Source organism: Panthera onca, chromosome C1 (genome assembly GCF_046562875.1).
Source record: "Panthera onca isolate mPanOnc1 chromosome C1, mPanOnc1 haplotype 2, whole genome shotgun sequence".
Lineage (NCBI taxonomy): Eukaryota > Metazoa > Chordata > Mammalia > Carnivora > Felidae > Panthera > Panthera onca.
Genome location: NC_138346.1, coordinates 201,214,960 through 201,239,595, shown reverse-complemented (window position 1 = coordinate 201,239,595; position 24,636 = coordinate 201,214,960). Strand labels below are relative to the sequence as shown.

Below are 24,636 nucleotides of genomic sequence, written 5' to 3'. Positions count from 1 at the left end.
TCTGCTGGATAGTGCTCTCTCCTCAGGAGGCCGGAGGCTCCGGAGGGCAGGGACCATCTTGCTTTGCCCACTGCTGTTATCTCCAGGGCCTGGCACACAGCAATAACCACACCAGCCGCTGACACGGATTAGGCATCTCTCTGCGCTAGCCATTGAGCTAAGTCCTTCAGGCGCCCAGGCCAGGCCACCCTCCTTCCCAAAGTCCTGGTCCCTAGGAAGCAGCCCTCAACTGTATAAAAACTCACACGTGTTTATTAGAATATGAAAAAGATTCGGTTTCTTCTGTACAGGCAGCAGAGCGGCAGCAGCTGTGGTGGCTTTGAACATGGTTGTCAATGTCACCCTTGCATGGGGACTCCTGCCCAAAACAGCACTTGCACGGAGAGGAGGGGGACAGATGAGCACCCACTGCCCAGTCCACTGGGAAGAGGGGCACTCTGACTATTGCACAATCCTGGGGAAGGACAGACACCAATAGGCCTGGGTCTGGCCATGGTGGCAGTGGGGGTGGAGTGTGTGCCTGTGAGCAAAGGCCCCTAAGGGCCCAGGACTCTGCCCACCACCAGCCCTGGTGGGGTGGGAGATGCTGGGGGAAGGCCTTCTCCCCCAAGGGCTGGGCTCCACAGCAAGCTGGGTGCGGTGCACATAAGAGGGGGAGTCTGGGGGCACATAAGAGGTCCAGGGGCCTAGGGGGTGGGTGGGGGGAATGAGAGAAAGAACAGGTCAGCAGGGACTGAGGGTCAGGCCCAAGAGCAAAGGAGGTGCCAGGAGGCCCAGCATCAGTGAGTTAGAGAGAATCATGAATCGGGATGTGTGTGTGGTCACTTCTAAAATCACGGCCTTGGGGCCACAGTTAAGAGCCCAGGAGGCAGAGGACTGATCTGGGGGAGAGTGTTGGGCACACAGGCACAAATGAGGAGGGGTAATGCTCTGGAGTAGGAGGGCCAGAGCTCTGTTCAATCAGGGGTTTTCAAAATGTTTTAAAAACAGGAATGCCCTCTGTGCAAACTGAATCATACATGGAGTGTGAACAAACAAAACAGATAAAAAGGCAGCACTTTCTGGATCCCCTGACAGTCCCTCCCCTGACAGTAGCCCCTGAAGGGTCTGGTGGTCCCTGGGGAAGCAGTCTGGAAAGCTAAGTCACATCACTGTCCAAAGTGCCCCAGCTCCAGTCAGGGAAGCTCAGATATGCCCTCGGCCTGCAGCTCTGAGTGAAGACAGGTCAGGGTGGCTGGCCAGGTGACAGAGCCAGCAGGAGGAGGGTGGGCCTGCCGTGTGTCACTGATTCGTACCCCAGTCAGATACCTGGTCCCCTAGTCTTCCCACTGTTAATGTAGGGCCCAGCCTAGGCCAAGAGAGGTCTCGGCTCCTTCCCTTTCCAGGTGGGACCAAGACTGAGCCAGAGGCTCTTTGGTTAGGAACTAAGATTGGTTTGAATGAGAAGGGCGACGGAGTAGGAGGCAGGCCTCTGAGGGCTGGGAATCCCAGAGGCCCTGGACCAGGTTTGGGAGACAGCCTGGATCAGGAAGGGGCAGAATCTGCCTCCCAGCCCAAGAGTTCTGCCAAATGGATTGGGAAGGCAGTTCTGGTGGGAGGGAGGGCGCTTCCCAGGAGGCAGGGGAAGCCGTGCTGCGGTTGGGGCTGTGGGCCCAGCTGCCATGCGGTCAAGGTAGGGGCAGGGCCAATCCAGGTCAGGAAGGACGAGGGGAGTCCCCAGCTCCCCCAGCAGCCCCTGTTCTGGTGGGAGAGTCTGTGGTGGGATGGGCACTGCCCACTGACTCCAGCGCTACTGCCCCTTGGGGATGAAAGGCTCTCCCTCCCCAGGCTCAGGGTGAGGACCTGGGTCACTAAGGCAGCGCTGTATCCTCTGGGAGCTGGGGCTGTCACTTGGTCCAGGGGTGAAGACATCATCGGTGCCTGGGGATGAGGGCTCCTTGGTCCGCATCACAATGCCCCCATCGTCCTCCTCGTCCTCCTCCACCACCCTCGCTGGATCCCGGTTCAGCCCCAAGACCTTGCCCTTCAGCTCCTCGTTCACCAGGTCCACAGACTCGGGAGACTGCGGGGAGGCTGGGTCGATGGTGATAACAGGCAAATCGGCCTTCGGCTCATAGGCCAGGGGGTCTGGGGACCAAGAGCAAGGCACACGTTGGCTTCTGCCCTGAGTCTGGCCTGGCGTGTGCTCCACCTTGATGTGGGTCAGCAACCCCCCCAGAACCTTCCTAGGAGCATGGCAATGCTGCCACGTTTCAGGATTACTCCACGTGGCTCCATATGAGCCCTTATCAGATGGTTTCTCTTCCCTTCAGGCTGGGGCTCCAAAGGTAAGACTGTGCTCCTCTCCTTAGACCAGGGACTCCCACAGGTGACCCTCCTCAGACCAAGGATTAGGGCCCCTTCCTGAGTCACCACCTGCCCCTGGGGCCCAGGCCTGGGAGAAGGTCCGCTGCCATTTCCCTCACATATTGGGATATCCCAATGGTGCAGACACTTCTTGCCTCACCGCCAGGCACCAAACCCCTCCACGGTCCTCACCGTGAGCCCCACATGAAGCATCTCTGTCCCTAGGGAGGACAGCAGGGCCATTCTTCTGCCCCCTTGGGGAATCCCCAACTCCATCTGATGTAGGAGCTCATGGCTTGGGAGGAGGTCAGAGGGAGTAGCCTGTCCTCCCCAGCGGTTCTCTGAGCCCCATTCCTGTCAGAGCCTCATCTTCAAGAGACACTGGCAATGAGTGCCCCACCTCAAGGCCCCTCATCAGGCACCCTGCACTCTGCCTTACCTGAGCCGATGCGGGCCCTCGACATGGTGGGTGAGTCCAGCTTGTGGGCCGGCACCGTCAGGTAGTTGTTGATCTGACAGAGAGAGGGCAGACAGGGGTGAGTGCGGGCAGCCCCTCTGGATGGCGCCTGAGGCCGATGGCCACACCCTCCTTTGGCGAGCTGGTGCCCGGGTGCCCCCTCCCTCTTTGGCAGTTCCTCACTAGGCTCTTCACTTGCCTCTGCCAGCGCTGAGGCCATGCTGGCACTTTAGGGGTTCCTGAAGGCTTGGCCCAGCCTGTGGTCAGGCCACGCAATCTCCTGAGCAGCCTTAAACTGCCCTGCCTCTCACACAGTGACACTGCCCTGGTTTCTATCTACTCCAGTCCACACTCGCCCCTGAGGTCCATAAAGTCAGCTCAGGAGAACTGGACCCCAAATGGCCCTCAGGTATCTCAGTGCAATATGTCTAAACTGAACTCAGGTTATCTTCCCTTAAGCCCTTGTTCTATCCTAGGGACACCTGGGTGGCTCAGTCGGCTCAGTCTTGATTTCAGCTCAAGTCCTGATCTCTCTCATATATTTTTTTAATGTCTATTTATTCATTTTTGAGAGAGAGGGAGAGCACAAGAGGGGGAGGGGCAGAGAGAGAGAGAGAGAGAGAGAGAGAGAGAGAGAGAGAGAGAGGGCGGGGGCGGGAGACACAGAATCTGAAGCAGGATCCAGGCTCTGAGCTGTCAGCCCAGAGTCTAATGTGGGGCTTGAACCCATGAACTGCAAGATCATGACCTGGAATCCGACATGCTTAACGAACCGAGCCACCCAGGTATCTGTCTCTCATACTTTCAAGCCCTGTGTCGGGCTCTGCTCTGACAGTGTGGAGCCTGCTTGGGATTCTCTCTCCCTCTCTCTCTGCCCCTTCCCTGCTCACATGTGTGCGTGCAATCTCTCTCTCTCAAAATAAATAAATAAACGTTAAAAAAAAAAAAAAAAGAAAATGAGAGGTTAGAGCACATGGATAGACTCAGATGTCTGAGGATACGATGAGAGAGCAATGGCCTCTTTGCTGCTCTGAGAGGGAAGGAAGTGGAGGAAGAAGCAGCTTTCTGGAACCTGCCCTGGGGCTCAGCCTTCAATACAAGTGGAGGAGGCCCCCCCCCCAAAAAAAACCCCAAAAACCCAGACTGCAGTGGCTCTCTCTTCACAGGGGCTTGGTGGTGGGGGTGTGGGAAGAACCCAGACTCCCGGAAAGGCGGGAGCCAGCTCCAGTCCTAGACGCACCTTCTGCTCTAGTTGCCGGGCCTTCTGTCTGCGCAGCAGCATCTGGTTCCAGGCCTCCTCATAGGGATCTGCCACCAGTGTGTGTCTGTTGTAGGACCGCAGCTGTGGGAGGAACAGCCGTCAGGCACTAGAAGCTGGGCCTGGAGGAGCCAGGGGGGGGTCTGGGCATGTGCGGGGCAAGGCTAGAGCAGAGAGACTCCTCTGCTGGAGGGGCACCAGGCGGGGAGCAGCCCCTCACCCGCTGCCTGGTCTTCTGCAAGTTGTTCCTCAGGATTTTGCGAATCTCCTCCTCCTTGTCCTTGGACAGAGCTGGCAGGATGCGCTCGGCAGGCAGGGACTTGGGGTGGATGTTCCTGGACAACAGGGCACAGGTTAGGTCCCCGGGAGAACTCCTGTGACCCTGGAGTGCAGGGTCCGGGCCAGGAGGTCACCCAGGGGGTGGCCTGGGGGTGGGGGTGGTCCTCACTGCGGCCCTGCAGCCCTCTCACCCACCCTGCTTGGACAACAGAGGGGCCTGCCCCCCCCCCCACCCCCGGCGGCCTGCCAGGTTGGTGTGCGTGCAGAAGCTGCCAGCATCGGCCACGGGCACTCACTGCATGGAGACAGTGGAGACAGCAGAAGGGATCTTGCCCATGCCACCGCTCTCCACCAGCTCAATGGCCTGCTTCATCTCCATCTTGTGGTAGAAGGCGATGAGCTGTGGCTCCTTGGAGCGCTCCCCGGCTATCAGACACTTCTTCACATACTTCTTGTTAAACCGGTTGAGCCTGGCGGGAGGAGGGAGGAGGGAGGAGATGCGTGGAGCCAGTTCCTCAGGGTGGGATGACACCCAGGGCCCGGGGAGACCCTCACCTGCCCCTCCCCGCCCACCAGGCCTGCCACCTACTTGTCCTTCCAGTGGTGGTGGCCATAGTGGCCACAGATGTCCTCGATGCCTGTCAGAAGGTGGTCCAGGAACTGAAATGGGCCCAGGGCCAGGTCAAGCCTCACTACTGGGCTCCTTCCCTACGGAGACTTCTGAATGGCCCCCCCACCCCACCCCACCTTCCACTCTAGTGTAGCTCTGCTCAGCCCAGCCCTGTAGTTCCAGGAGCAGCCAGGAGGTGGCACCAACACCTCACTCATCCTGAACCCATGGCACCTCAAACCCTCTGCCTCTGGGGCCTGGCTGAGCCCCCTTCCCTGAACCCACCTGTGCCCAATGCCTGCAATAGGTTCCCAGTAGAGGTAGAGATAGCATGACCCCCCCCCCCCCCGGCACTCCTGGCTGCCCACACCACACCTGCCTATGGCACAATATGGTGACCTCAAGGGGCTGAAGGATGACCCAACACTGGGATGAGGGAGGAAGGAGCTGAGTGAGGCAACGGACATGAGGCCTGGCTGCTCCCCAGCTCCCTGAGCCTTTTGCAACCGAGCGCCAAGGCCCAGCTTCCAGTACCTGTGTGTGGATTTCCTCGTTGATAGAACGCTTTGTTTCTTGCTTTTTCTTCACAGCCAACAGGTCTACCAGGGGCCGAATGGTCATGCCCTGGGGGGCAGGTAGGTGTCAGGCACTCCAGTTCTGCTACCCTGGCAGGGAGGCCCAGCCTCCCCTGCCCCCACCTGCAGAGCTCCTGAGGCTGGTATGCCCTCTGCTCTGAGGTCCCCAATCTCCCAACCTCCGTGCCAGCCATCGTATAAAGGTAGGTCCTTAAGGGCTGCTTCTTCCTGAAGACACGAGCCCATCCAGGGGAATGACTCCCGTAGCCCGGGCGAGGGGTTGGAGGGCCTGGGTTCAAATGTGGGCTCCGCCACAGACATACTTTGCAAGCCCAGAGAAGTCAGGCCTGGCTGATAGGGAAAACTACTTCTGCTCTGCCTCCCTCACAGGACTGCCACTGATAACCTAGTAAGAAGTGACAGCAAATTTAACTGCATGTTTTCCAGGTGCCAGAGCCAGCTGTGATTTACTAGTATTAGTTCGTGAATACCCACAATGACCCTAAGAGGTAGATCTTTCCATTGTCCCCATTTTACAGACGAGGAAACTGACATAGAGGGTAAGTAACTTTCTAAGGTCTCTCAGGAGTAGTAACGCTGGATTCAGACCCAAGCAGGAAGGCCCTCCCTCAATGCTGACTTCATTGAAAATGGGCTCGGTAAACCATTACCATATACAACTGCAAAGTTAAGGTCATAAAATATTTTTGAAGATGGAAACAGGGCAAGCGGGTGAAAGAGGCAGCCCCCTATCCTTATTAAGGACAGAAGGTAAGTCTAGCCCCAGGAGGATGCCGCCATATCTTTTTCTTTTGAGAAGGCAATGCTGTTTCCCAGCTAAGGCTTTGCCACGATTTATATCTAGGAAAGACAGAGGGGATAGAAATGGAGGCCTAGACAGACCATTTCTCACTTGCCCAAAGTCACAGGTCAGGTAAGGTGGAGCAAATTTCCGCCATCCAGGCTGGGTTTCCTTGGGGATTCTGAGGGGTTTGGGGGGACTCTCAGCTAAGCCAGGTTCATTTAAATGCACAGAAAATACTGACCAGCAAGGCTGGAAGGACTCTGGGATCATCTAAGCTGATGCCCTCACTTCACAGATGGGGAACTGAACCCAGAAACGGGAGGAGGGTCTTTCCCAGGGTCACACAGGGGCAGCACAGCTCAGGCTGACTCCAGACCTCCTGCTGCCCAACTCAACAACCTTTCTAGCTCCCCCCGTTGTGCTATGATTATCCCATTTTACAGGCGCAGAAACTGAGAATCTAGGACATTAAATCACTTCCCCAAAGCCCTGTAAAGAGCCTGTGGGCCTGCTGACTGCACCCACTTCTCTCAATGCCGTCTGGATCTCTAACTAAGTTAGGCAGCATTCTGGCTGGTCTACTTTCTGATCGGTTGCTCACTATCATGATTCCCCCTTCACAATTAAGGAAACTGAGGCCCAGAAAGGGGCAGTGGCTTGCCCAAGATTGCACAGCAAGTGATCAGTGGACTAGAACCCGTGGCCCCCTCTCACTGGCAGACCCAGGGTCCCCAGGCAGGGCTGCTCCGCCCTGTCCAGCACCTGCACAAAGACGGTGAAGAAGATGACAGTGATGATGGCAGTGAGGAACAGGTCACACATGGGGAAGTGCTTCTTGTCCAGGAGGTAGCCCAAGGAGAAGGCGATGGCCCCTCGCAGGCCTCCGTAGGCAATGATGAACTGGTCCTTGGGGGTCAGCTTCACGATTCGGAACTTGTTGATGAACCAGGTCAGGCCCAGCACACCTGCCAGGGAAGGGCAGGAAGAGTGTCAAACTGTCCCCAGCCCCTCCCGGCTTCCCCGCAACCGCTCTGTCTGGAGGAAGCCTCCGCGAGTACATCCACCCAGCGCGCTCACTTCCTGGGTCCCTCAGCCGACAGCTGGGTGGATCCCTCAGAGGGTTTCCCAACCTGGATGTGCTTTAGAGATATCACAAGGCCTCCGGTGGCTGGATGTCAGAAGGCGGGTGGGAGAAGAGCTGAAACAAGGCTGGCCACATGTTGGTATCTATTAATTATAATGGGTTCATGGGCTCAAAGTTTCTGTGTGCTTCAAATTTTCCATAATAAAAAAGTTTTCTTAATTTTTTTTTTTTAATGCTTCTTTATTTTTGAGAGGGAGAGACAGAGTGCAAGTGGGGGAGGGGCAGAGAGAGGGAGACACAGAATCCGAAGCAGGCTCCAGCTGTGCTGACAGCTCAGAGCCCAATGCCGGGCTCGAACTCAAGAACTGCGAGATCACGCATGACCTGAACCAAAGGTGGACGCTCAACCGACTGGGCCACCCAGGCGCCCCTAAAACGTTGTGGGTATTTTGGGTTTTTTTTGTTTTTTAAATGCAGAGACTTGGATGCAACCTCAAGCACAGAACCAGATTCTCTGGAGGATGAGGCCCTGGAAGAAAGGGGATTTAGAACAGTGCACCAAGTGGATGTGACACCCAGTCAGGCTTGGGGACCAAAGACCGAGTCTCAGAGGAGAGGTGAGTGAGACCCAGAGGGGGAAGTGATACAGTCTCTGTGGTGAGGCGTGTCCGGAAAGTATAAGCAGGACCCAAGGACTGGAGGCCTGGTCCCTGGGTGTGGCCCTGGGCTGGCGGTGCAGCCAGATTTGGAGGAGCCGTCCCCAGCTTTCCAAGGGCTCGAGTCACCAGCGCCACAGGACCACGCAGAAAACATTCACAGATCCGAGCTCTGGGGCACAGGCTCCCCGAGGCCCCTCTGTGCACTCACACACGACTGTCTTCCCAGAGGTCACAGACTCACCGTGAGCATGGGCTCCTCTCGAGGACCCATCGTGGTCTCAGTGTGGCAGAGAGGGGCAGGGGAGCACCTGCTGTACAGCCAAGCAGGGGCTCTCCACACAGGGCACCCTTCCCTCCCCCCAAGCCGACCCCCTGCCCCCACCGTGCACGCTCGCACACACACCTCCACCCGGCTCCAGCCCAGGACCTCACCCAGCACTCGGGCGATGAGGCAGAAGAGCAGGGTGCTGATGACAAAGGTCCAGTTCCAGTGGTGGGAGCCAGCCACCGTGGAGACACCGAGGAAGATAAAGATGAGGGTCTCACTGACACTGCTCCACATCTTCAGGAAATATTTGATGGTCGTGTGGGACTTGTGGGAGATGTTGGCCTCCACGTAGGGGCGCATCACCACTCCCGAGGCAATGAGTCTGGGGTCAGAAAAGAGCAGAGTTCGGGGCTCAGGCGAGCTGCACCTTCCCAAAGCCCTTCCACTGCCAGGGAGGCTGAGCGATACCCATTTACTGAGCTCCTCTGACGGGTCGGGCACTCACGGTGGGCTTCAAGCGACTTTTCCAGCTCAATCCTCTCACTCAACCCTCAGACACCGTCATGTTTTTGCATTTTTCAGCTGAGGGACCTGAGAGTTAAGAGACACTTCACCCTTCCACTGTTACCCAGCCAGTGAGTGGCAGAGCTAAGATGCAAACTGAGGTCTGCCCGACTCCAAGGCCTGTGCCTCCTCCCCAAGGCCGTGCTGCCTCTCTGCCTAACAGCAGTCAATTACACATGTCCGTGGCCTTGGCTTATTACCCTGGAGTGCGGTGTCTCACAGATGGGGGTCTCCACAGTAGCTGCCCAAGCTCTCCCGGCCTGGGGTCCATACCTGAGCTCTGCTCCTGCTGGCCTGGCCTCCTCAAGGTCACCCTGAATCCTGTGATCCAACCCGGCCTCTCCACTTCCAATGTCCTGCTCTACCGGGCACACCTCACTGCTTCTCCACCTTACCCTGACTGCAAGGCCCAGCTGAGGCCTCAGGACCTCTACGACTCCTCACAGCAATGGAAGCCCCAAGCCTCCTCGCTAGGGCTACAGAAGGGCACAGTGAATGCAGGAGCCTGTGTCTAGCTACAACCAAGGAACCCCCTTGGAGGCCAATGAAGGGAAGAAGTAGCAGGGCTGAGGCTTTCCAGAACTTTAAACTCAGTGCTTCCGGGGGCAGTCCCAGGACCTGGAGCCTGGTGCATGAATCTTATCCCTGGAGCTGGAGGCTGGGCGATGGGGAGCTCCCTTGTGTTGGCAGGCCGTGACCCCCACCCCCCACCCATGCCACGCCCAGACTCACGCCATGATACCCGACAGGTGGAAGAGCTCGGCTGATAGGTAGGCCATGTAGCTGTAGAGGAAGACGAAGAGCGGCTCGATGACACGGATGTGGGAGGTGAATCGGGACGTGAAGGCTGCGATGACCCCGTAGACCACGCCCACAAACACCCCGCCCAGGGACACCACGAAGAAGCTCAGGAAGCCAAGGACGATGTCCACGATGCCCACTCGGTCGTAGTTTGCAAACTCCTCAAAGAGATGATACAGGACCTGGGGAGGACGTGCAGGCTGGTTGGCAGGAGGGCAGGGCCCTGGCCCTCCAGCTCTCTGGGGTCCACCCCAGGGTGATCATGTGCCTTCCACTGACCACGGCCACAAGAAGAGGCCACGTGATAGCGGAGACACGCTAGTGCCAAGCAGGTGGTCCAAACCACTGGGCCAGGGGCTCGAGGGCCTCGCTTCCGGCAGGCAGCGTGCCGTGCTGACCAAGAGCACAAACTCTGAACCCAAACTGTCTGGGTTGAACAGTGGCTCTGCCGTGCCCTAGCTGTGTGCATGGGGCAGATTACTGTCTCCCTGTGCTGCAATCCTCCTAGCCATAAAATGGGATTACAGTACCAACCTTACAGGACTATTGTGAAGACTAAACTAGTTAATAAAGGCAAAGTGCTCAGGACCATGCCTATCACAGTGTTGGCTATTCCTGGCACTAAGGGGCCTCTCTCACTGTCTGACCTTGGGCAGGTCATGTCCCTGTCTGGATTTCAGTCTCTTCTTCAGCCTAAATCAGGGAGAATTCAGACAGTGAACTAGAACAGGACTTCTTAACCTGTGAAAATTTCTGAAAATATACACAGGCGGGCCACACCCGCCTTGGATTCTCTGGAGGTGGGGCCCAGAAATCTCTACTCAACAAGCTCTTCAGGGGGTTACCGTGAACGGCCAAATTCAGATACTAAGGAACTAGAGGCTTTCTAAGGCTTCCCCACCTCCTGGACTGGGAAAGAAACAGTCACTGTAATGCTATTGTCAGATGTTTAAATGGGACTTCATATATTGTAAAGCCCTTGGACAACGGTCACCCTGCCTGACACACAGCAGCCTCATGAGGTAAGCGAGCCAAGGATGCCCACTCCTTTGCTCAACTGAAGCCCACAGTGGTGGAGCGACTTGACACAGGGCCCCCAGACCCCATCAGCAAAGCCAGGCCCAGAACTTACTCCCTGACAGCAGTGGGCAGGCCCTCCCCAGCAGGTACAGCTCTGAGGATCCACCCCCACTCAGGTGCCAGCTCCCTGGCTACCAGGCCTTCTCCTAGACAGCTGTGCCAGGAAACCAGCTGGAGTTTTCAGGCCTGGGGGTGCTGAGGGAGAGGGAAAAGGACCTGAGGGTTACTGAAAGGGGACTCTCCAAAGCCCCCAGCACCTAGAGACAAGGAGGCCTGGGTAGGAGTGGTGACCTGTTCCAGGGCAAAAGCCTGAGACCATGGGACTCAGGGGGAGCCTTCAGCTTTAACGTTGGGAACAGGGCACTCACGTTTGTGGCCAGAGCTCCAGAAAGGGTCTGACTTGGGGCAGACAGAAGGGGAGATGCCAAGCACTGGCCAGTTGGGGCTCCCGCAGTGGACAGCAGGTGCATTCTTAGCCCTCGGCTACCTAAACTCACTCCTGGCCTGAGGAGGTTCATGGGTCCTCACAGTGCACTACCTGGGCCAGTGGGGCAGGTGAAGGGCGAGGTCCTCCTCTCCCATCTGGCTATAGACTAGAGAGGCAGTGTAGCATAGTGGTAAGTGTGTGGGCTCAGGGCTCCGACTGTGTAGATCTGAACCCCAGCTACCTCATTTATCAGCTAACATGACCCTGGATGAGCTCCTTAACCTCTCAGTATCTCAGTTTCCTCACTTGGAAAAACGGGATAGTTACAGTCCCAACCTCCCGGAGTTTCTGTGTGGATCAGATGAGGCAAATACATATTCAGACAGGAAGTGCTCACATAGGAAGTGAGCTTACTACCAGCACTGCCACCACCTTGGGAGGCATGGCCAGATGCCCAAGTTGGCCAGACTGCGGTATCCACTTGACATAAGCAGGCCCCACTGCTCCCCGATAATGCCAACCTGAACCCCAACACCCAGATCCAACTGGGGAGGGCTTTGGCTTTGGTACTTGCTGGTAAGCGTGCCTCCTGTAAGAACCCTGGGAGGATGACAGGCTGGGTACTGCAATCCTTGTTACAGATGGAGAAACTGAGGCAAGAGCTGGTGCCAGAAGACCCAGCACTGAGGCCTGCCTGCTTAGACCAGACTGCTGCTCCCCCAGCCCCACAAGGACCCGATGAAGGCAGCAGGGGAGGAAGAGGAAGCTGAGGCTGCCGGGGGGGCCCCCCCCACCCCCCTGCTGTCTGTCTCTTCTTTGAAGTGCGGCTTCCTGAGGGGCTGGGGAGGGTGAAGAGGGAGCGTGTGTGTGAGCATGCACTGGCGTGCAGGTGTCCTTGTGTTTTCCCGTGTGTGCAGTGCTCTCTGAGGGGGCCAGCTAGGAGAACTGGAGTGTTTTCACAATATGTGAGTGTGCACATACACATACCTGTTTCCTGAGGAAACCAGCTGGGAGGAAGGGCATGTGTGAGCACATACAGCACAGCCATGTGCCAGACTCTGTGTTGGGGGTGTCTGTTCTTATTAGATCCTGGGAGGAAAGCAGTATCTGCTCTGCCACTTTGCAGCTATCAAGGTGAGGCCCAGAGAGGTATGGTGATTTGCCTAAGGCCAGGTAATAAGCAAGTGGCCAACCCCAGACAATCTATTTTACTTATCACCTTCTGGAGGGTTCTTTTTTTTTTTTTTTTTGATAAATTTTATTTTTTATGTTTTTAAAGTAGGCTCCATGCCCAATGTGGGACTTGAACTCGTGACCCTGAAATGAAGAGTTGCCTGCTCCACTAACTGAGCCAGCCAGGTGCCCCTTCTGGAGGTTTTGAGGGCAGGGTCCCTTTCCACCACTGCTGCCCCCAAACTGCACACACCTAACTATAACTCAAGACCCAGCCAACATAAAGCTGAAATGGCCCTCATAGACTAAATGGCCTATAAAGGACAAACTGAAGTCTCAAGAGGATATGTAATTTAACCAAGATCACATCACGATCTGAGTCAGGGACAGAGAATATGCCCCGGGAAGGCCAAGAGCTCAGGTCCGGACGTCTGACAGACCTGACTTCTAACCTTGGCTCTATCATATGTTAGCCAGTTGTTTAACTTCAGCGAGCCTGATGCTTCTTCGTTTGTAAAGTAAGAAGCACCTCCGAAGATCATCATCAGGATTAAATGAGATAATCCACACTGAGTGCTCAGAGTGATGCCTGGCACAGAGTAAGCAGGAGTGGACATAAGCTGTTTGGCTACTGTGATTAGCGAGTGGATGTGGGATTCACTCTGGACCTGGATTCAGGTCTGTGCCCAATGTGCACGTGTGTGTGGCCACTGCCCCTCACCACAGTGACGGCGTCATTGAGCAGGGACTCCCCAAAGACAAGGATATGCAGCAGCTCATTGATGTGAATTTCCTCAAAGACGGCCAGCACGGCCACGGGGTCCACGGCTGAGATGATGCTGCCAAAGAGCAGGTTGTCCAGAAGGCCAATGTTGTTGATCTGCTCGCCGCCCACCAGGCACACGGCGTACATGAGGCCGCCCAGGAAGAAGGCATTCCACAGTGTGCCCACCACGGCGAAGATCAGGATGGTGCCCAGGTTCTCTGTGAACTGCCGCAGCGGCAGGAAGTAGCCCGCGTCCAGGATGATGGGCGGCAGCAGGAAGAGGAAGAAGACGTCGGATTGCAGGAAGGGGGGCGTCTCGCCCACGCCCTTGATCAGGCCCCCCACCAGCAGCCCCACCACGATCAGCAGGCAGCTCTCCGGGACGATGCTGGAGATAGTGGGGATCACATGGAAACCTGCGGAGGGTGAGAGAACAGGCCATGGTCTTGCGGCGAGCCAGGACGGAAGGTTGGGGACAGGGCTGGGGACAGAGGAGCAGCTGGTGAGAGGGGCACAGGCTTGGTCTCGGAGGGCCGCTCTGTTAACTCTCTGAGCCTTGGCTTCATCATCCGTAAAATGGAAGCAGTAATACCAGCTTCACCGGGTTTGCCATATAAACTAATTGACAATGTTTTTAAAGTGTTTTTTCCAAAGGATATACAGATGCTATCTCTGGCTCTGTCATAAAATAGTGGAAAGAAGCAGCTCTGTATGCCTCCGGAAGACAGAAAGCATACATTGATTACCGACGTTCCAAGTATCTAAGGGCATTAGCTACACCTGAACCCAAGTCAGCTTTCTAGGTACAAGTTCAGGGTGGCAGATGTGAGCTCAAGACCAGGCACAACAATCTAATGATTCTGTCTGAGGGAAGGAAGTGAGTTCCCCATCACGAAGGTGTTTAAGCAGAAAGCAGACAACCGGTTGGTCAAGAAATAACACAGGAGATAGAAGGAAGCACAGAAGAATCAAAGAACATCAGCACAGAAAGGAACTTGGGAATCAAACCACCTGACGTCTGCAAACCTACAGAATGTACACAGTGACCCCTAACTCCAGATTCGTGTGCTTTCCTGCTAAGCCCAGAGAGCTGCTCAAGAAGCCAATGGCGATCAGTCCATTTTGCATGTGAGACAAAACCTATATGCCATCCTGTTTTCTAGCCTAATCCCATCCACTTTAAAGATAGAGCAACCGAGGCCCAGAAAGGGGAAGGGACTTGCATGAGGGCACACGGCAAATCAGTAGCAGAACCAGGACAGAACCCAGGTCTGACCCCCGTAGCTCCCATCAAACTCCTAAGTTCTAGAAGTCAATCCTCACTCTCCCTCCTCCTCATCAGGGCATGAACATGCCCCTCTGCCTGACACCCTCTCCCCAAGCTAGCAGCAGTGGTCCACACTGAGGCTCCAAACCCAGAGCTAGGAAGTAGCAAAAATCCCCTTCTGAGAGGTGCTCCTTCAATGCCAGGTTTGGTCCCAAGCTCCCTAAGGGTTTTGGGTTTATTTTTGGGTGGGGAGGTGGGTGGAGAAGACCCAGGCATCTAACCCCATGTTGAGTACCATAAAACCCAGGGTAAGCTTGGTTAAGAGAGTATGACGATTTGTTTAAGTTAAAAGTTCTTGCTCCCGTCCCCTCCCTAGTCTGTAATCTGTGCAGGCAGATTCCCTATCCATTTATAATGAGATCCCCAGGGCTAGGGACATAGTAGGAACTCAACAAGTATCTACTGATCTGAAAACGCACAGGGCTAGGCCATTACTGACATAATTCCTGACAACCCATCTGGCCAAGCTTTGGCTCTCATTACCCCTGAGATCCGTGGGAAGGAGAAGAAACATCCCTCCTCATGCCCAAAGCCCCTTCTACTCTCCAATACCGATCTGGGTAGTGCCAGTATAGCTACAAGTCAAGACTCACCCTCAAAACACTAGCTAGGCCCAGAACCGTTGGTACAGTGCCAAGCACCCAGGAGACACTCAAAACATGTTAGAAAAAAACACGTCTCCATTGTAGGCGAGGAGAGAACCCCAAAGCCACCAGTACAATTCTCTTGACTTCAAAACAGACCTGACCAAACTCACCTCTTGCTGAAAAATTCCCCAGTCTTTGTAGTGTCTAGGAGTAACACCCGGTGTTCAGTTGGCTGGTGCAATGGAAGGGGCATTTCGCCCAAATGAACCACATCCTCTCTTGTCTATAGATCTTTGCCTGGTCTAGTCTGTCTCTCCAGAACGCCATTCCTGTACCTCTATCCCCACGTGTGTGGCTGATGCCACATGCTTCTATCCTCCTGCGGCTCCAGGAAGCATTCCCTGACCATCCCTGTCTGTTCACATTAGGGCAGGAGTCCCTCTCTGGTGCCTCCCCTTCTCGAACCTTCAATCCACAGACCCTGTCCAGATTTCTCGCTCTCCCCGGCACCCAGCAAGGTCAGACAACCCAGGCAGGAGCAGTGGAGACGGGACAATGGTACCACACCCAGAGACCTGCACTGCCCTGGAGGGGAAATAGGATGGCGTGGGACTTTGGGGGAGCAGAGCTCCTGCCGGCCACCAGGAAGCTGCTCCTCAAGGCCAGGAGTCCAGCTCCAAGTCTAGCCAGCTGACCTTGACATCCTGCCCTGGAACTGAGCACCAACAGCTAGCTGCCTTAGGAGAAGGCATAGTCTAAAGAGACAGCCCAGGCAAGCAGACGACAGCCTCCACCTCCATCTAGCACATTAGGCTTTGAAAATTCCTCCCTGCCCCTCCACCCCCCAATGCTATCAGTGCGATCCACAAAGCTTTCCTGGGACCGGGAAGTGCCACACCATGCATCGGAAACCCAGAGAGGAGTACCACATGGGAGGACGGGGTAGGGGGACATGCAAAACAAGCCAAGAGCAGTAACGTGAAGAACGTTCCTTGTTCCTAAAGATGCACTGTGAGCCAGGCACTGTGCTGGGAGCCTGGCATATAGCATCTCTTTAGTCCTCACGACAGCCCCGTGGGATAAGTATTGTCCCCATTTTGCAGAAGAGAAAGGTGGGGCCTGGCAAGATTCGGTGGCTTCCCCAGAGTCTAAGGGAAGAATTCTACTCTAGCTTAGAATATCTGTAGCAGAGAGAGCTAATTAATCTTGTACTGAAACATGGGTATTTTCTCTGAGCCCAGGCTGGTGCTGTGCACTGGGGACACTGAGGTTACTGAAAGTCAGAACCTTCATGAAGAACTTGTGGGAATGGCCATGCTTTACTCACCCTTGGGACTTTTAGGCCATCAGGCCTCCCTTGCTAGGCTAGGAGACAACTGGCACTCCTATTTGATGGAAGAAAAGCTAGAGCTCAGAGGAGGCAGGACAGGTCCCAGCTACCCAGGATCACTAAGTCTCAGGCCTCCTGACTTGAGTGCAATGCACTTTCTTCCACATAAGCTTGCTCCCAGAGTACCTGGGACTGGAGCCATGTTCCCAGAGTGAGTCTCCCCGGGTCTTCCTGTGCTGGCCTTGCCTCTTGGTGAGCAGACCCTGATGGGCAAGGACAGGGAAGGGCCAAGCCCAGACTGAAGAGGAAGGTCTGGGATCCACACTTGGCTCCTTACCCCTGGTAGGCGGTACATTACTGGAAAGCAGTTTCCAGTGGGGAGGGCGCAGTGGTACACTGGTGTGGGGAGGGGCATGAAGGCCTGTTCTGGCTTGTCCCTCTCCCAAGGCCCTGACTCTACCAGCTGTCCCCACCCTGTAGCCCTAGAGATCTCAAGGTGCGGGAAGTTTGCTGACACCACGTGTGGTGAAAGGGGAATAGTCAGGCCCCAATCCCCTGACAAAGGCCCAGCACTGAGGGGAGATCCCAAGATGCCAGGAAATGAGGCTGGACTTCCAGGGCCCAAACTTTGTGGCAGCAGTGATATCATCAGGATGGAATCTGGGGTGGGGCAGAGGCGGCTGGAATCAGATCCAGAGCCAGGAGAGTGGAACAGACCCTGGAGACCATCCAAACCCTCTGCCACATGGTCAGGGAAACTGAGACTCAAAGACAGCCAGTGACCTGTCAGTGTCACGTGACCATTCCACGGTGAGAAGCCAGGAAGCTCCAGGCCCAGTGATCTCTCAAACCACGTGGCCTCCCATGAGGGTGTGGAAATTCCACATCCCTGGGCCACAGGGCAAACCCACGGACATAGTTCCGACCATGGGAGGGGAGAGATGTTTCCCACTCTGTCCAGTGTAGGTGGCAGATGGGCAACTGCGGGGACTGGGGGACACACACACTCACCCACACTCTAACTCTCTCTCATAACACACTCTTACACACATTCACACACTCTAGTTCTCTCTCATACACGCACACACGCACACTGAGCAGACACTGACCGAACTTCAAAGTGGTGAGGGGCTCCCGGTGCCTCTGCAACCTCCACGAGAACATTTGATTTACATCTCCTGGGACGGTCCCCATCTGCTGAGACTGGTGCAGTGGAGCAGCAGGCAACGCTGTTGTACATCACCCTCGGTTGCCAGGGTGACCGGACACCCCCGATCCCGCTTCCCGCATCTCACCCCTGGCCTGGCCAGTCAGAGGGGAGTGCCGGGAAGAGGGGCCTCCTTGGGCCACCAGTGCTGGTCACCAGGGACCCAGGGGTGTGCGAGGGGCTCTGCCGCCCTAGTTCCGGGCCTGAGGCCTGCTCTGGGGCTGCAACTCGGCCAGGTCCCGAGGGATTCCTGGTTGCACACGACTCCGTTTCTCTAACTCCCTCTTCAACTGCCCCAGCAACCAGTCTCAACTCCCGTCCTGAAAGGTAATACCTCCCAATGAAAGCCTGGCGCTCTACAGTTTACAGCGGTGTGCTCTCGTACTTTCCATCTCGTTTGCACCTCACCACAGCTCCGGGAGGTCACAGTGACCATCCCCTCATTTTACAGATGAGGAGACCGAGGCACAGAGAGGTTAAGCAACTTGCTCAAAGTCAAGTAGCTGATAAGTGACTCAAACCCAGGCAGCGTGGCTCCAGGGTTTGTGTTCTTAGCCACTCAACACATTATCTCTGGTTTTATTCTTATTTTGTTTCTAAGGGGAGCATCAGCACCCAGGCCCAAAGAGGCCCGAAGTGGCCCTGAGAAGGCCAGAGACGGTATTCTCTTCACGAGCTCTCCTCCAGGAAAGTCTTACCACTGCTCCCCTTTCACTCCAGTGGCCTCGTAAAGACCTTGGGAAATCCTTTCTATCGTCTAGGTCTGTTGCCTTCAGGAAGCCCTCCCCGTGTTAACTCAGCCAGAAGCGCTCAGTCTTACCCACTAAACTCCTAAGGTAGGAGGTGGGAATTTTCAGACTGCTCAGCCCCTGCCTGCCTGATCTGTATTCAGCTCCGGTTTCCGCTGGGGCTGGAGGCTCCTTTGGGGTAGGAGGGGCTCTGATTCTTCTTTAATCTGATTCTTTCCACCTACAATGTCAGCTATGAGGACCAAGGAAAAAGGTAAACAGACCAGAACACACTCCCCACTGCCCCAGCTGCTTCACAGCCAGACCAGCAGAGACAAAGATGTGTGGCACTAGTCTCTCCTCCCTGGGTTCCAATCAGGGCTCCCAGCTGGGCAGCCTTGGGCATTTATGTTTTATCTCCTATTCTCAGTTTCCCCATCTGTGTAAAAGCCTATTTCAGAGGGTTTATGGAGTACAAGAGGAAATAATCCAGGCAGAGAATGCCAAACAGTGCTTGGCACTCACCGTTAGCAAAAAGTGGTGACTGCTTTTACTATTATAATTTTCTTCAAAACCCAAGTATAATGTGAATCGCTCTACATTATCATGACGTGTCAGTGTAAACTTGTCCATCACTGGGCCTTAAGCTCCCCGAGGGTGGAAATTCTCTAGAGTCATCTGGGACTCCAGCTTCCAGCATATAGTAGGCATTAACTACTTGTGAACTGAGATAAAACTGACTTTTAGATGTCAGGAAAGAGGAAAGAGGAAGAAGGTGGGGATGGCTACATTTGATTTAGGGTAGGTGTTGCTCCCAGGGCAGGGACCATTTGGATTGGGCTTTGAAGGATCAACACAAGTCTGCCAGAGAGTGAGAGAGAAGCAGAAGGAATGTCATTCTAGGATCTGTATCCTCTAAAGAGCCCAGGACAAGTATCCTTCACATAGCAAATAAATATACAGGTAATGAATAAATGAAACATGAGGAAAGAGAAAGACAAAGGGGAAGGCAGGCTGACTTCAACGAGCCTCTGCCAATATCCAAGTATGAGTGCCGTTGTGAAGGTTAAATGTTACATGGTACACGTTACATGTGTCTCTGAATCTTGGTCCTTCCTCTGTAACCGGGGTGATGATGCCACCCTCAGGGTAGCTGTAAGGGTCACTGAGATCATTTATTTATAGCTCCTGGCCTATAGGAGTCACCCAATGAATGACAACTTATAAACATGTCAATCAATAGTGCCCACTCAATAATACTGTATTTGATCATGATTCACTTTAAGATACAATCTCTACACGGAGAAGAAAAAAAAGCACTCACTAGATAGACGCACTTAGAGTGTCTGATGCAAGGTGTGGGGCTGGAGCCTTTACGTATCTCCTTTCATTTCCCCTCTTTAAAAAAATTTTTTTAATGTTTATTTATTCTTGAGAGGGAGAGACACACACACAGAGCGTGAGCAGGAGAGGCGCAGAGAGAGAGGGAGACACAGAATCCTAAACAGGCTTCAGGCTCTGAGCTGTCAGCACACAGCCTGACGCAGGGCCCGAACCCATGAGCTGTGAGATCATAACCTGAGCTGAAGTCGGACACTTAACCGACTGAGCCACCCAGGCACCTCTCATTTCCCTCTCTTGTATCCTGACCCTCATTTGATAGATGAAGAAACTGAGCTGACTTGTCCAAGGCCACCTAGAGCTGGCAAGTGACAGACTAAAAATTAGAACCCAGCTCTCCTAATCGCCAGTTTTTTTGTGTCGTGCTGCATCAGTGAAAACAAAGCTTGTCAGGACCAATGGGAAGAAGATTCAAGTTTGCCATATGCCTCCACTGTGGAGGGAGCCATAAGTAAGTCTGTTCCAAGGGTGATAGGAAAAGGGGGTTCAGGGAATGATGGAAGTTTCCTAGAGGATGTGGGACTGAACCTGGGCCTCATGGGCAGGAGACTGGAGGGGGAAGAGTGTGAACAGAGGAGAGAGGGGATCTCAAAAGTCTTTCCAAGGGCCCTGAAACCTCCAGCCGGCCTGGAGATGAGACTGTGCAGGGAAGGAGACAACACTGGCTCACAGCTGGAGTGGGCAGGTCACAAGGGAATAGAGTCAAGGGGCCCCAGCTGATGCTGCAGGCCTCAGAGGGTCCCCTGACCCTTTAGGTCTGGCCCCCAATGACCATGACCCGGCCTTGAGCCAGGTTATACTTCCACCCTGCTTTTCATTCCCACTAGCCTTTTCCCTGGTCTCAGGGACACACATCAGCAGCCCCTACCCCACCTCACCCCACTAGGGCAGTACTTCTTGGTACCCAGCCCAGCCTCCCCAATCACCTAAGCGCCCCATAAACATTTGTGGGATGCATTTCACTCCAGCAGATTCTCCCCATCCCCCACAGGAAAGCTCGGGATTGAGAGTCCCTGTGCAGTGAGGTAGAGGATGAGTCACACGGCGCCGCCGCGCCGGAGGTGGGGGGGAGGGGAATAGGGACAGGGACCAGGGACTGGCAATAAACAGTCGTGTGTGTTGACAAGATATAGAGCTCCAGCAGGCAGCAATAGGACCTGGCAAGCCAGAGGTTCCCAGGCAGCCAGTAAGGATAGCAGCTCAGGGGGGTGGGGTAAGACCTCAGGCTCCAAAGACCTGTGGCTGGTTTGGGTCCTTGGCAGGTATGTGTTACACATACTGTTTCTTTTGATTTTTTTCCAAAATGGAAATCTATTGCTTTGGTGATTTTAAACAGAACGCCTGGTCAATGAAAACTTTTCCCCAACAGGATATAAGTGCATTAAACAGGAAGAGGATGATCTCCCAGTGATTCTCCTCCTTTCCCTTTCCCTGCTGTACAAGACCCCTCCCCCTTAAACCCACACTGTTAACAGTTCAGTGTGCAAAATTCCAAACTTTTCGGTACCTATAGTTTTAGAATTTAGTATAAATGGTATTCTGTATACTGTGCTAGAACTGCTTTTATGGGGCAGGGACCGCACCAAGCACTTTACTGAAGCATCATCTCCCCCTAATGCAGTAGGCACTACTATTATCCCCATTTTAAGATAAAGAAAGAGAACATCAGAAGGATGACTGCTTACAGGCCCCAAGGTCACGGAGCCAGGGCCATGGAGCAGTGTTTCAGACCCAAGATTACCTTACCTCCTCCCCAGCCGTCCCATGGAGCCGTCTCATCATATACATGGCCTTGCCTGTGCCACAGTATATTGAACAGTCCCTCCCTGATGGCATTGGGGTGGAGGCTGGCTTCCATACTGAGATCCTCCTTAAGAGCCCCAGGCAGGCCTTGCCCCTGCGGCCGGCAGTGAAACCAGAGGGCCTCTGCTTCCATTTTCTCTGTACCTTCCCCTGATCCCATAGTATCACTGGCACCAGAAACATCTAAATCGTGTCCCTTGCAGAGGAGGCCCTCTGGGCTCCCTGAAATTTCAATCATGCGGGGTGGAGGAAGCAAAAGCACAGAATGCTTTAGCTGGAGAAGAATCTGGGCTCAGTCTGGATTCAAGCCACCCTCCCATTCCTTTCCGGGTGCCCAGGTGTGCGTCTTCCACTCCCCCACCCATCCGCATCCCTCCTCCTGCCAGCCTGCTCTCAGGACCTGCAGGCCCTACTCGCAGAAGCTCCTAGCACCGGTCTGCCCACACCAGAGGCAGGCGAAGAAACAAGAAGCTCGATAAGAGAGGTTCCATTTCCAGAAACTTTAGACCTTGGGAAAACTGGATTTCTCTTTTCTTTTCCTTTAGTGAGGGTAGGGTAGGGTTTGCAAAATGCAAATTTAGGAGAAAAACTGAAATCGAGTATAGCAAATACCTGTTGTTCTTAGTGTCCCTTCCAGTTGAGAGTCCCTTAGCTTAGAAGCTTAACAATTAGATCTGTTATATAGAACTTGAACTTGCTCACAAGATCATCAAAGCAACATAAAGAGAAATTCTGCCATTTCCAGGACAACGGCCCTGCGGAAAGCGAGGCCCAGCGTCCCATTTTCAGCTGCTCCAGGGGAGGGGGGGCAGCTGTGAAGGGAGAACAAGACAAGACTTCAGAGGCGCCGTGGGAGAGAACAGCACCCAGGGAGGCATCTGGGGCCCCTTCTACCCCTCCCAGCTCAATCAGTGCTTCACAGCCTCTGGGGGTGGTGATGAAGAAGGGGTGTTGGGCACCCCTCAACTTGGGCTTTTTGGGGACCTTTCAGAAAGGCCAGAAAGACACTGATGAAAGAACATGACCCTCAGAAGACTGAGCCTGGAATAGGCCTGAGAGGAGGAGGAGGTTTCCCAAAGGGGTGGGCATGGGTGACCCTTAGGCCGGTGTGTCCATGTGCACATGGGGTGGACTCTGCGTGGCAGGGGCACAGGAGCTGAACTCTCTCATTCCTCCACCTCCAAACACGCTCCTCCTACACTGTTCCCCACCGCTCCAGTATCATTCAGTTGCTTGGCCCCCAAACCCTAGAATCATCCTGACACATCTCACACCCCACATCCAACCCAAACTCTTGTCTGGCTCTGTGGCCTCCTTGCTTTTCCTTGAGCACGAGAACAATTCCACCCCAGGGCCTTTGCATTTGCTCTTCCTTCCTCCTGAACCACTCTGTGCCACATAGTTGAACAGCAGATTCCTTCCCTCTTTCAGGTCCTTGCTCAATTGCCACCTCCTCAGGGAGGTCTTCCCCAGGCCTCTCTATCCACTCACCCTGCTTTATCTTTCTCTACAGCACCCGTCACTTCCCGACATCTGCATGTGCTCACTGATGGGTCCCCCACCCAGAACACAAGGTCCGCTGTTGAATCTCTAGCACCTGGAGTTGCGCCCGTCACACAGTAGGTTCACAATCAGTATTTACTCATCGAGATCATCTCCTGACTCGATGACCTAACAAGGGTGTTGTGGGGACCACGTGAGATCACAGATATGAGAGCACTGAGCAAACCATGGGCTTTGTCAGGTGGGTTACCGGAGAAATACTCTAGCTCCTCTAGCAGCTTTCCCTAAATACCCCACCAGGGAGGAAGCTTGTCACTTTAGAGTCTGGAATCTTGTAGCCCTCCACATTGTGTGGTTGGCGGGGCGTCTACGCCTCCAGACTGCTCTCAAGGACAGGACCCTGTCCTAGTCATCTTTGACCCACCAGCACTTAGCACAGAGCCCGGCACATGGCAAAGACCAAAACTTGTTTGTTGAGCCTGTGTGACTGTCCAAGGGCAGAATTCAGGTCTGATTGAACCTCACCTCCAGGTTGTGGCACTAAGCTCCAGTGCACCAAACACTGGCTGAACTGGCCTGAGCCTGAAGGCAGGGCTGGGGTTGGGAAGGCACTGGGAGAGCCTTCTGGGCAAAGCAGCAGCATAGGGAAAGACAGAAGGTGTGGGGAACAAACATGGTATAAGTAGTGGGTTTCTATCGGGCACAGGGGACAGTGAAGACTGGAAAGGAAGTGATGACTTAGGTAGGCACAAAGCAGCCACTTGTCTGGGCAGTAGACAACAGGTGAGGAAACAGAAGGTCAGTGAGATCCAGACACTCTCAAGATCACATGGGTAGCAGCAGAGCCAGGTCACAAATGTGGGACTGCTGCCTCCCAATCCAGTGTTCAGCCAGGGTCACTGAAAGGCTCTGGTCTGGGACGGTGTGAAAGTCCTGCCTGCAAGCACCTCAGGGAAGAAGGGATGGGAGACGGGGCTGGCAGTCTAGGCTTAGCACCCTGGGGTGGGGAGAGCTGTCCAGCTGCAGGGTTGTTAAGTCTAGGTTCCAGGAGCGGCTTCCACTGTCTCCTGCAGACGCCAGCAGGATGGGTGAGCTCACCCCCAGATGCCTCAAGAGACCAGAAAGCTACATTTGGGGGAGGAAGAGCCCAAGCCGCAGGAGACCTGGGTTCCGGCCCAGACCCTGTCACCAACCCACTAAGTGCTTTGAACAAGCCCGTGCCTTACTCTGGCCTTAGTTTCCCCATTCTCAGAGGCATGTTGAGAGCCTTTCCAGCTCTGACATCTGACCGATGAGCTCTGCCGCTGGACAAAGCACTTCACACTCACCATCTCTGTCCATATGCCAACAAGCACGGTGTCTGGGCCCAGGACAGTCTTCATGCGGAGTAAGATAGCACGAAGCACGGGCTGGTGTAAAGGGCCCTGGTCTGCCAACACAGGAGCTGGTTTCTGTCCCAGTTCTAAACCCGAACTTCTCTGTGATCTCTGGCAAATCACAGTATTGCCCTGCGCCTCACTTCCTTCCTCTCCGGCATGGGGATAAGCAACGCTCATGGCGCTGGGTGGCTGTGAGAAAGAGAAAGACCTGTCTTGGAC

General features: G+C 54.6%; 1 protein-coding gene across 1 annotated transcript in view; it reads right to left on the bottom strand.

Moving 5' to 3' along the window:
• Positions 1 to 230: 230 nt before the first annotated feature.
• SLC9A1 (solute carrier family 9 member A1) overlaps positions 231 to 24,636 on the bottom strand; it is a 47,951-nt gene continuing 23,545 nt past the window's right edge. The window contains exons 2-12 of the mRNA XM_060624345.2: positions 13,108 to 13,568; positions 9,638 to 9,888; positions 8,506 to 8,723; positions 7,093 to 7,295; positions 5,485 to 5,574; positions 4,930 to 5,000; positions 4,637 to 4,810; positions 4,282 to 4,396; positions 4,044 to 4,145; positions 2,786 to 2,858; positions 231 to 2,127 (exon numbers count right to left, since the gene is read on the bottom strand). Coding sequence (XP_060480328.1) covers positions 1,790 to 2,127; positions 2,786 to 2,858; positions 4,044 to 4,145; positions 4,282 to 4,396; positions 4,637 to 4,810; positions 4,930 to 5,000; positions 5,485 to 5,574; positions 7,093 to 7,295; positions 8,506 to 8,723; positions 9,638 to 9,888; positions 13,108 to 13,568 — 2,096 coding nt within the window. The 3' untranslated portion in view covers positions 231 to 1,789. The remainder of the gene's footprint in view (positions 2,128 to 2,785; positions 2,859 to 4,043; positions 4,146 to 4,281; positions 4,397 to 4,636; positions 4,811 to 4,929; positions 5,001 to 5,484; positions 5,575 to 7,092; positions 7,296 to 8,505; positions 8,724 to 9,637; positions 9,889 to 13,107; positions 13,569 to 24,636) is intronic.